The sequence below is a fragment of the Podarcis liolepis genome (genome assembly GCF_965112155.1).
Source record: "Podarcis liolepis genome assembly, chromosome: 3".
Lineage (NCBI taxonomy): Eukaryota > Metazoa > Chordata > Lepidosauria > Squamata > Lacertidae > Podarcis > Podarcis liolepis.
In genome coordinates, this window is record NC_139557.1 from 40,961,643 (window position 1) to 40,973,811 (window position 12,169).

Here is a 12,169-nt window from a genome sequence, read left to right on the forward strand (position 1 = left end):
AGAACATGTTTGTTTAGGGTAAGACTTCCTGTCTGTAGTTTTTAAAAGTTCCAAAAAACTGTTGGGGGAGGGTTAAGCTGCTTACTCCAGTTTAGGCTTGGTATTGCATTTTCTTCGCAACTTATATTTTAAAGTGACGAGAAGAATAACTAGGCTTAATAAGCCAAGCATCAAAGCTTTGGAGATGTTGGACCGGGTAGGTGCTGGAGCGTATTTTGCACAACGCCCTCGGCTGTTTCTACGGGCTGGGCATCTAAAACATGGAGGGAAAGGGAAGCAAAGCAGTTTTATGTCAAAACAAGACCAAGGGCATGCATGAAAAACAGTTCAAAACAGGTTCTCCATGCCTGTCCTAAACCCTTTAATCTGTGTTAGGTTTTAGGACTTTTCTTTTTATTCCCCTTTTTATGCTGCATTTATATTTATCAGCCGGCACCCAAAGTGTGAGTAGGCCCAGTAGAACTTCCCCTTCCTATCTTTCCCCCCAGCTCTGATATGCTCCAGGGTCCCCACAACCACTCAGGGTGGAGTTTGGAGGCACACAGGGGCAAGAGAGTGAAGGGGAAGTCCTATAGCTCATGTGGATGTCAATTCCACAAGCGGTCTGACTCCACTGAATGCCAGTCATTTATAGGATAGCTCAGTTGATTAGAGCGTGGTGCTGATAATGCCAAGGTTGCAGGTTCGATGCCCCTATAGGACTGCTGCATATTCCTACATTGCAGGGAGTTCCTCAGGGTCCCTTCCAACTCTATGGTTCCATATTAACTTTTAAATTGTTTGATTTCTTCTTGTAAGACACCCTGAGGACTGCTATAGAGTGCGCTATAAATGATGTACATAAATTATGGTAATAACACTGTAATAGAATTGCTAATAATAACGTGGTGTAAGTGGCTGACAGGCAAATGTGTGTTCATTCAGGTTCATTTCCTATATGGTGACATCTCCCACCACAAGCACGGTGAAGCCTCAGATACTTACCTCATGAAGCTCCATATGCTCACTTGGAGTGGTGGAAGGTCCTATAAGGAAAAGAGCTTGGAGCAGGTCTTCCTCACAAGAGGTGCCTGCGAGGCAAGGAAAGGCCAGCCTCCCAGTTTTAGAATATAGAAGCAGGGGGTTGTATCCAAAGCAACACAGTGGAGTTCTGCTGGTGCAGCGACACTTCCATGCTCAAAATGCTCTCCAGAGGGTCTCTCAACCCCTGGAGCTGATTTTGAGGGTGTGCAGGGGGCTTCAGGGGAGAGGAGGGAAGTGTTCCGTTCTGCTAGCTCATGTCCCTTGCAATAGCAGAAGAAGTGCATAGGCTACCAGAAAGCACATGCATTCCTCTCTCCATAACAGGCCTGAATATAGGAAGATTTGCATTTTTATTTTGTTTTTCTATTATGCCTGATGAGGCGACTGAAGGATTTCCTGTCAGTATCTATCAACTAGGCTACGAGGAAACTCCCAAGATTACCTCCTTCAATTTACAGATTCTTAAAATGAGCTAAATCTAAACAAAGCGCCTGGTCCATTACACAGCTGACAACTACATGCAATGTTCAAATCTGACAAAAATAACCTTTAACGTTGAAGCCCTTTCCGCTGAGCTGCATGAAGTAGATTCCAGGTTATGGCAAACAATGGAGGTGGAAAGTCAACATGACTATGTGGGAACCAAAAACTTGATGCTGAGCACAGGCGCATAACAGCACTGGCCCATTTAGGCCAGTACTGTTACTATGGCAAGCAGGAGCTCTCCTGGGATCTTCCCAGTCCTGCTACCAAAGAGCTTTACAATTGGGAATTTTCTGTATGGATGCCATAAACCACTGTTCCCTCCCTAGTCAATGTCTAACCAAGAATAATGGCTGCATTCTGTCATGTGATGCTGTTTGCATGATGCAATAGATTCCATAATATCTTTCAAATTCTACAGCAACACTGATATTCACAATACAGTGGTACCTCAGGTTAAGTACTTAATTCATTCCGGAGTTCCGTTCTAAACCTGAAACTGTTCTTAATCTGAAGCACCACTTTAGCTAATGGGGAATCCTGCTGCTGCCGTGCTGCCGGAGCCCGATTTCTGTTCTTATCCTGAAGCAAAGTTCTTAACCTGAAGCACTATTTCTGGGTTAGCAGAGTCTGTAACCTGAAGTGTATGTAACCTGAAGCGTATGTAACCCGAGGTACCACTGTATTCATAATCACAATCAGTCCTGCCATCCTCACAGGCATACTTGGTAGGGATGTGGGGATAGGGCCTTCTCAGTGGCTGCCCCCAAAACTTTGGAACTCCCTCCCTGGAGAAGCTAGACTGGCTCCTTCCTCTTCTGAAAGGACAAGGAACAGACTTCTTTTAATGAAAGGGTTGGTGCCCTGCTGCTGTTATTATAAATATCTGTACGTTTTTAATTGTGTGTGTGTGTTTGATTAGTGTTTAATTGTTTTAAATGATTTTTTAAAACAAATAAGTTACATAAAAAATGTTTTTAGCTGTTCTTATCCCCCCCCCTTTAAACCGCCTTGAGTCACTGCCAAGGGAAAAAGAGGGGTATAAGTAAATATATAATAATATAATAGTGATGACACTTACCTACACACTGCCCCTCTTCCTGGAACCAATTCACACTTGCCACCATTAACACACAAGTGTGGCTCAATTTCACACAGGCTACGGCACGGCAGACCATCTCTTCGTACATAACCAGGCTTACAAAGGCAATCGGCCTCTTTCGTCCAGTCGTTCTTTACGCACTGTGAAAATTCGTCGCATCCCATGAACTTGCAAGGATCCGCTTGATCAGCTGTAAAAGAAAAGGATAATCTTTTTTAAAAATGGGTCCATTGCTGCAGTGCCACGGACACTTGGCAAAAACTTACACTTGAATGAGGAGGGAAACGGGAGCTCCTCCCACAAGTACGAGTCTATCAGTAAAATACATCTTAGAAGAAGAGCCAGCATCATTTTGCATTTACAAGCTGCAGTTATGGATTCTTTTCTTTGGTGATCTGGCTTTCCGTTTACTTGATTCTCCTGCCTGTGACAGTCGTATGCTCAGACTAATAATGGAGTTGCATATTACAAATAATGGGAGCCCTGTATCTAGTGTTCCTCTCCATGTCTTAATACAATTCACCCCATGTTCTAACCAGCTTGATTCAGTATGCAAGGAATTGCCAGTGCTGGCATTAGTACAACCATGAGGCTATGGCATGGCTGGCAGGTAAGGAGGCTCTGGACAAGCTTAGGCAGAGAAGCCCACCTGAAAATGGCCCAAGTCCCACCAGTGGTTCCTAGTCTACAGTTGGAGAAACACTGGTCTAAAGACACCACTGGTATTTATTTTAACATTTATTTTTTAATACTTAAAATACTCCAAGTGTCATAAGATTTCTTAACTGATCTTTTTGGAAATCCACCAGCATTATCAGATCTTGAAGCTCTCCCAACTCTTAGAACCACTAGCTAGGAACAACTGTGGGAGAGCGCTACTACTCTCATGCCCTGCTTGTAGGATTCCTGAAGGCAACTGTTTGACCACTGTGGGAAGCAGGATCCTGGCCAAGACAAGTCATTGGTCTGATCCAGCAGGGCTTTTATTTCTGGAAAGGAGTCCTCTTCCCTCTCTGGAATAGTCTGCTACCCAAACAAGCCTGTGACGCATAGCTGTGTGTGTCACTTGGCTCAGTTTCCTTGGCAGTCTGCCTCATCTCCAGATATCTGAGAACCTGTATGTAGATCTTTTTTCTCATTTTCCCACAACACTGAACTTTTAATTTTATATCTCCCAGGCTTTCTAAAAAAGAGAATGTTGTGAGAGCTGGAACTTAACGGGTTAAGCTTTTCCCAGGATGCTACACCATTCTGACGTCACTTTTGGAAGCTCGGGCGGAGCTTGGGCAAAGTTTGCCAGTCCCACGATGTGAGCTGTGGGGAAAAGACGCAGGTCTTGGCATGGCTGCCAAAAGTCCTGGAAAATCCTGAGAAATGCTGGAATAAATGCTGTAAATAGACAAACTTGGACTCTCTGTGTGTTTGTCTGGAACGTGACAGTTTACAACGCTGTGCGAAGCTCTGCTGAACCGTGACGAGAGGTGCCGGAGTGGAAGCGTGCCGGGCAGTAATAAATCGCTGATTGAGGTTCGTAAATCAATTAGCGGGGGTCACGGCAAACAAAACAACACAAATGTAACAGTGTTTAAAAAATCCTTTAGGATATGCTAAGGAAACTGTTACAGATGGGTAGCCGTGTTGGTCTGCCATAGTCAAAATAAAAAAATTCCTTCCTGTAGCACCTTAAAGACCAACTAAGTTAGTTCTTGGTATAAGCTTTCGTGTGCATGCATCTGAAGAAGTGTGCATGCACACGAAAGCTTATACCAAGAACTAACTTAGTTGGTCTTTAAGGTGCTACAGGAAGGAATTTTTTTATTTTGACTAAGGAAACTGGTTCAAGTAATTGTGTGCCTTGCACAGAATTTATTAGAATATCCGTAATAGTTAGCAATCCCCAACTCAGTTTGCAACACTGAAATAAAAGCTGTCTTTTAATCTGGAGATTATATATTTCTGCAGAATCTTAGGAACAAAGTTGGTTCAGACATAATCCTATTTTTTCAAGTAATGAGTTTTCATCCTACCCTTAAAACAAATAATAGGAAAGCAAGATATATTTGTACTTCTACCAATCAGGCATTTGTCAACTTCAGTTTTCATTCATAGTTCATTCATTCATCTAGTCCACGGTTTCCCAAAATTTTCAGCTGTTTTTGAACTACAACTCCCATCATCCCTAGCTAGCAGGAACAGTGGTCAGGGATCATAGGAGCCAACTCCTAGGGCCCCTCAATAAAATATTTGAAGGGACCCCCCCAAGTTGATAGGTGTTGCCATTCAAATAGTTTGTGAATCTTGTGACTGATTATGTGGGGTGGGACTTACCTGGGTCCCCCAATATTTTATTTCAGTTGGCACCCCTGTTAGAGATGATGGGAGTTGTAGTCCAACAACAGCTGAAGACCCAAGTTTGGGAAACCCTAATTTAGTCCCATCCCTTGCTCAGTGCAGGAAATCCAGACTAAGAGCATTCTCCAAGAGATGGATCTCCAAAGAATCTCATGCGCTGCCACCCAGGGAAATGGTTCCGCTGTTGAACTGTTCTTAACTTTAATTATTTTCTCCTAATGTTCAGTTGACATCCACCCTCATAAAAACAGAAGGAGAGCAGCCCCGGTGGATCAGAACAGTGGCCCATCTCGTCTCAGTATCCTGTTCTATTAGCTGCCTGTGGGAAGCCCACAAATGGAACCTGAGCACAACCACACCTGACTGATGATTTCAAACAACTGGTATTCAGAAGTATATTGCCTCCATCAGTGGAGGAACAACATAGCTATTAGGATTAGTAGTCACTGGAAGCCTTAGCCTCTTGGAATTTGCCTAATCCTTTTATAAAGTCATCCTGTTACTTAATCCCATTAGATCTAGACCTGCCCTCTCGGGCAGCAGACAAGATGTCTCTGCCCTCTTGTAGGTGACAGTCCTTCAGGTATCTGACTACAACTATCATGTCCTCTGTGTCTTCCCTTCTCCAGGCTAAAGAGACCTAGTTCCTTCACCCGTTCTTCATAGGACTTCTTTGCAGGACCCTTGACCATCGTTGTCCTCTGAACCAGCTCCAAATGTCTACAACCTTCTCAAACTGCAGTGCTGAAGAACCCCCAGAGGAGGTCTGGCTACTGCAGTGTCTCATCCCTTCAGACGTACATAAAAACAAATGGTCAACTATGGTTTTGCTTACAGTGCTTTTGGCTGCATGGCATCTCGCATTTTAATCCACAAACTTTGCTCTAGTCAGAAAAGGGACACAATTTAACACCCATCTTGTTTATCTCATTTAAATGCGGCGTCAACATTCCAGGATGTGAGGTAGAAGGAGGATCCTTCAGGACTGTTGTCAAGACAACATTTTAAAGTCATGAAGTGACACACACAACTTCAGACAAGGAGTTCACATTGCACAGTTGCTATGCCACCTTGAGATATTTCTCACAGTTACTGTCTGTGCCTGCATTAAGGTTCTCTCAGTTACTGTAGCCTGGCTGCCCGCCTCCTCACCCTTCCTTGGTCAGCAGACAATTTTCTGTTGTTAAAAATGCACACTCAGCTTCCTCCTCCACCCAAGCATATAACCTCTATGTAACATGTGCTTATCTCGCAGCAGGGTACTCAGTGCCCATTATGCCATGTTCCTGAAGTGTGACCCTTCAAAGGAATGAGAACTCAGGTCTGTAATGCCTGATGAAATCTTCCACCAGTTTTGTAGAGTGGGTGGCCAAATAAACAGATGCTCTTTAGTGCTGCAGCTGTCATAGGAAAGTGTGTGCAAATCAGCAGAGTAACTCAATGACAGCATGTTGACCAGAAAACCAAGTGATCCTTGGGCTATGTTGGGACATGTGAGATACATTCTGGGAGCACATTCTAAGAAGAAGAGTCCACCGTTTTCATTCTACTCTTAGATTTACTTGTAGGAAAGGTCAATTCATTAAAAGAGAGACTCAGTTCTCTGCCATGTTCTACATGATGTTTGGCCGGACATTGGCCAGGGCACTGAACAGCTAGGAAATCTCCCTACAGCCCTACAGGAGCTGCTCCCAATGAAAAGCTGCAACAGACCTGCAGCTGCAGAAGGATTGTTTCAGTCATCAGGCTGGGCCCTCCCAGCCAGTAGCTTTAACTGGCACAAGATCCCTGCTGCTGCTTCACTGGGCAGGATGGGCCTCTTACTCTTGAGTGATTCTGTTGGTGCTCTCTGTAAGCGTGAAGTACATAGAACATTTGCCAGAACTCCCACTGACTGCATTTGGACTGTGGGCAAAATAATATCTTCCTTGATTTTGGCCTATGCATCTTTTCCCCCCAATAAAAGTAAATATGCAGTATAGTCAGTTTCTCTCTAGGCACCTTTTTGTCCATGCTAAGGAATGCTTAGGGACGCGGGTGGCGCTGTGGGTTAACCCACAGAGCCTAGGACTTGCCGATTAGAAGGTCAGCAGTTCGCATCCCCACGAAGGGGTTAACTCCCGTTGCTCGGTCCCTGCTCCTGCCAACCTAGCAGTTTGAAAGCATGTCAAAGTGCAGGTATATAAATAGGTACCACTCTGGCAGGAAGGTAAACGGCGTTTCTGTGCATTGCTCTGGTTCGCCAGAAGCAGCTTAGTCATGCTGACCACATGACCCGGAAGCTGTACACCGGATCCCTCGGCCAATAAAGCAAGATGAGTGCCGCAACCCCAGAGTCGGCCACGACTGGATCTAATGGTCAGGGGTCCCTTTACCCTTTACCTTTAAGGAATGTTTAAGAGCTTTACATTTTTTACAAATAAATAAGTGCAAACAACATGTGCCTTGTGTTAGCTTAGAATGCATATATAAATAGCAATGTTTCTTGTCAAAATACGCATTTCCCCAATTGCTATTTTCTGTTGATAAAATGCAGCTATTTAAGCTCTTGGGCTCTGTGCCATGTTTCACTGGGTTCTCAGGAGGGACCCTGATCATGACTTAGAGACAACCTGGGGCTTTTCATTCTTCCCGGGCCACCCGTCCTACAGAGAGCAACCGACATCGTGAAATGCTTGCAGGAGAGCGATGTTTCTTCCCCCACTGCCCCATTTTTTACATCACCTGGCTCAATATCAAGGGAATAGCTGTCAATTTCAAGGTTAAGGCGCTGAGCTGCTGCATCACAAAAATCCTCCAGCACGCAATGGACAGCCTCTGTGATGTTGTACGGCACGGACTTGGCAAACTTCATTTTGCTGTTGACAATCACACTTCCATTGCGGAAGTTCAGTATTTCCAGTTGCTTGAAGCCTGTTAGGTTGGACTGTAGGTAAGGAAGAAGCTACAAAGAGAAAAAAGAAAAAGAAAAAAGAAAATCTCAAGTCAGTGGTGTCCAAACTTTTCAAAGAGGACCAGATTTTATGAAGTGAAGGGCCGTGAGGGCCGACCAGAGGGTCAGCCAAAGTTGTTAATTTTTTTTAAAGGGTTGGAGTTGTTGAGCTTCTTTTAGGATTGAAGTTGTTGAGGTTTTTTTTTTACAATTTTACCCCAGGAAATAAACTGCCACAGGGGCCAGATTAAATCGACCGGAGGGCAGGATTAGGCCTCCAAAATGGACTTTGGACATGCCTGCTTTTAAGTCCTCTATCACTGCCCATGTATCATTGATTCCACTTATTTTCACTTTTCATTTTAGGGAACATAAATCAACTGCTCTGTTTCACTGACTTTATTAGCAGACTTTACATCTACTACCAGGTTAAGTTTCTCAGTTAGTCTTTAACTGTCTCTCTGGTTAGATCTTCTTCAATAATCTATTAAGATAGATAGAGTGTGATTTTCCTTCTAATTAAATTTCATAGGCTGCAATTCAGTTAAAAAAGAAATCAATGGGACTTAAACATGCTTAAATGTGAATTGCAGCCATAGGCAAGGCAGTTCTATGGTTTCAAGAGGGTTTTGCGTGTTGTTAGTTGTTAAAAGGAAAAAGCAAGTCTTGGATATTTATGTCCCAGCTGCCAAAGTCAACAATAGGTACTTGTGTATACTGGGAGCTCTGCACTGCATAGGCAATAACTGATCATGTTTTATATGTTCTTTCGTGGCAAGGAGAGCTAGCACCCTCCAGCTATGATTATTCACACTTCCAACCTCAGCCTTCCGGCTTAGGAAGCCAAAAGAGTCCCGCCCTGCAATGGCAGCAGGAGTGATCAGTGGTAGCTAAGGTAGTTCAAGGGATGTCATTTTTTTAATCTTCTGGTGCTGGTTTCCCTTCATGCACACCTAAAAGGGAGGCCCTATCCTCTCATGCCTGCTGGGCTCTGCTTTGTGGGAGAAGTTAAAATATTCTCTCTCCAGCTTCCCCTCTTCCAGAGGTGTTGGTGATAGAGCCGCAGTTAGAGAGGAAGACTTTAACCACCACCATAGCTAAATACACAACTCAGATGAAGAACAACCTGATAAAATTCAGGGAAGTGCGGATTTTGAAAAATTAGTGTGTTTGGGGTTTTCTATTGTTTCAGAATTGATGCCGAAGAATTGATGCTTTTGAATTATGGTGTTGGAGGAGACTCTTGAGAGTCCCATGGACTGCAAGAAGATCAAACCTCTCCAGTCTTAAGGAAATCAGCCCTGAGTGCTCACTGGAAGGACAGATCCTGAAGCTGAGGCTCCAATACTTTGGCCACCTCATGAGAAGAGAAGACTCCCTGGAAAAGACCCTGATGTTGGGAAAGATGGAGGGCGCAAGGAGAAGGGGACAACAGAGGACGAGATGGTTGGATAGTGTTCTCGAAGCTACCAGCATGAGTTTGACCAAACTGCGGGAGGCAGTGGAAGACAGGAGTGCCTGGCGTGCTCTGGTCCATGGGGTCATGAAGAGTTGGACATGACTAAACGACTACACAACAACAACAATTGTTTCAGAAAGTACAGGTTAGGTTTGCCGTTAAGTGTGAATTGACTTCCTCTTCCAACCCAAGTTGAGGCAGGGATGAGGTTGAAACTACATCATCATCATCATCATTAAATTTCTTTGCTGCCCTTCATCACATGTGATTAGCATCATGAACAGGTTGGGTAGTAAGAAGAGTAGGTGCCAGTTTTCTTTTTAAAATGCTTTTCATTATTTGCAATTTGTTTTTAACTTGGGGAATGGCACCGGGGGGGTGGGCGGGCGCCTAACAGCTTGCAAATATAAATGCATTAAAGCCAATTCTTTGCCACCTACCAGCTGCATGAACTGCTGTTCGAGTGCTTTGTATTCTGAGGAACTCCGATTGAAGAGGTCATCGGAAAACCGCATGTTGGTTACTCTCAAGCTGAAGAAGACTACTAGCTCTTTGCCTTTGGCTGCAGTTGTCATTGAGCTGGTGGTGACGTACTTCAGTGGAGGAGCTGGAGTCATATCCGGAGTTTCAGGCAGTGCATAGTAGCCACTTCCATCCTCACTAATTGTTGCTGGCCTCATGATGTCAACCGTATCTAGTTCAGTAGCAATATCTTGCACCCCCATGTCAAATCCTGTAGGGATGCCACCATCAGTCACTGCCCACCCAGAGCTTGTTGATTCGAAAGACTGGTCAATGACAACAGAAGGACCACTGGTAGTTACAGCAGGCAATAAAATGATCTGATCTGTAGGCCCCAAAATATCATCTTCAGGAAGAGAGGTGGGAAGAGCAGGAGAACCAATGACATATGGTATAGTAGTAATTGCAGCCAAAATCTCATCGCCTGAAGATTCCAGGTCATCAGTAATCTTTACATCTAAAAAGGAAACAACACGTTGAACAACAACACTGTAGAAAGCACACATTTAAGGTCTGCAATGGAAGATGTCAAAGCGGAATTGTTTCCCTATTATGGCATTTATGCCCTACTTTCCACTGAAAACACGCACACAAGATGACTAAAGAATAATTAAAATCCAATTCGGGTAATTGAAATGACAGTAATTCAGCAAAATACAAATCAGGGTGCCTTATTAAAATGTCAATAAGCTTCAGCAAATAAAAACAGGAATTCAACTCCAATCCGTTATAGTCTCAATAGTCCAACAGAACAACCGTGTTCTAGCTAACCATCTGGCTGAGTGAAAGTGAGGCATCCATCCATATGGAATGAGTTCTACCTGAACTTACCCATGCCTCCTCTTCCACAAACCCACTAATTCAAACAGAGGAGGCATGTGGAACATGGATTACAGGGAAAATCTTAATGTGTCAACTCAAACATTGTTGTCTTTATTCTAGTAAGGACCATATTCAGATGAAAAATTGGCCTACTTCTTCAACTCTGTTCATACAGTCACCTCCATGCATTTGGTGCATGCATACAGAGGAAGGACCACCTGGGTTAGCCCTAACCTGAATTTGACATCTGGGGGGGGGGGGGGAGAGGTAAGCCCTGCCTTACATAATTGACCACCAGACGTGGCACATGCACACCATTTGAATGGCAATGCCTATCAACTTTGGAGGGCCCCGCCCCTTCAAATATTTTATTGGGGGAGGCCGAAGGGACCTCGGCCCCTAGGAGTTGGCTCCTATGAATCTGTGTGTCATCTCAAAAGGAGACCCTATGCGTGTACAGCTGCATAATACTGTGTATGATTTGAAACCCTACATGGTGAACGTTCCCAAGTAGGTAGAGAGCTCACACTCCTTCAGATGTATATGTGAAGGCTGCCCTTTTCAAATGTGCTGAATGCATGGATGGCAGAGCAGGCAGAATGCATGGCACTGTGGATGGTGCCCATGGGTGCAGTCCTTTTCTGCCCCCCAGATACCCATTGTGTCACTTTTTATATTCCCCCCTAAACTATTATTTTAGTAATGATAACGCTAAATGATTACTTTTGTAATTTATCTTAGGTCACCAAATCTCCTTACAGATCGCCCCCTCCCAATCATGCTTTCTCCTAAATGTGCAAAGGCCTTGGTATTCTGTACAGAAATATAGAGTACTCAAGAGTCTGTAACCAAAAGAAATATGACAGGAAAGGGAATTAGGAGCACAGCATAAAGATAAAGGGATGATGACAATTATATCAAGAATAATTCGCTTCAGTAGTATTGTGTCCTACAAGTTGCTATGCTGACATTTCTTGCTCAGAATCTTCATTTTTATGATTAAATCTTCAGCAACTAATTGGTTTGACAAACTGTCGCACCTTTGATGCATGTGCAATTAGGTGCAAATTAGATGACAATGATTTGCCTTTGGTTTGAACATCAAAATGGTGAAGCTGACTATCTCCTAGAGTGTAGTCAATACAAATTTGCTGAATACACTTATGCACATTCTTCAGTTATTCCACAAATTCACTGATTCAATATTTCCTTAATAACTTGCCAACATACCTTGGTCAAAGGCTGAGTGGTTGCAAGACACAGAAGTGGGTTGCTATTGACATTTGTTTAGGTAATTCTGAGTGTGACTGGGTGCAAATGAATGAATATGGTGGAATAACTTACATTTTGTTTGAACACAGTGATTTACTTGCTTTTTGTGAATATATTTAGGTCTGATCTGCAGTTTATTCCCCTCCACAATCCTAGTGAGTGTTGCAAAACAAATAACTCAAGTCTCTGCCATCATTTCTCA

At 43.7% G+C, this 12,169-nt stretch overlaps 1 protein-coding gene across 2 annotated transcripts in view; it reads right to left on the reverse strand.

Moving 5' to 3' along the window:
* The window catches only part of IMPG1 (interphotoreceptor matrix proteoglycan 1), an 83,347-nt gene that overhangs the window by 3,867 nt on the left and 67,311 nt on the right, over positions 1-12,169 (reverse strand). For both annotated transcript variants that reach the window (XM_083497428.1, XM_083497429.1), the window contains 4 exons: positions 9,792-10,330; positions 7,685-7,904; positions 2,588-2,798; positions 86-253 (listed from right to left, as the gene is read on the reverse strand). In XM_083497428.1, coding sequence (XP_083353554.1) covers positions 86-253; positions 2,588-2,798; positions 7,685-7,904; positions 9,792-10,330 — 1,138 coding nt within the window. The remainder of the gene's footprint in view (positions 1-85; positions 254-2,587; positions 2,799-7,684; positions 7,905-9,791; positions 10,331-12,169) is intronic.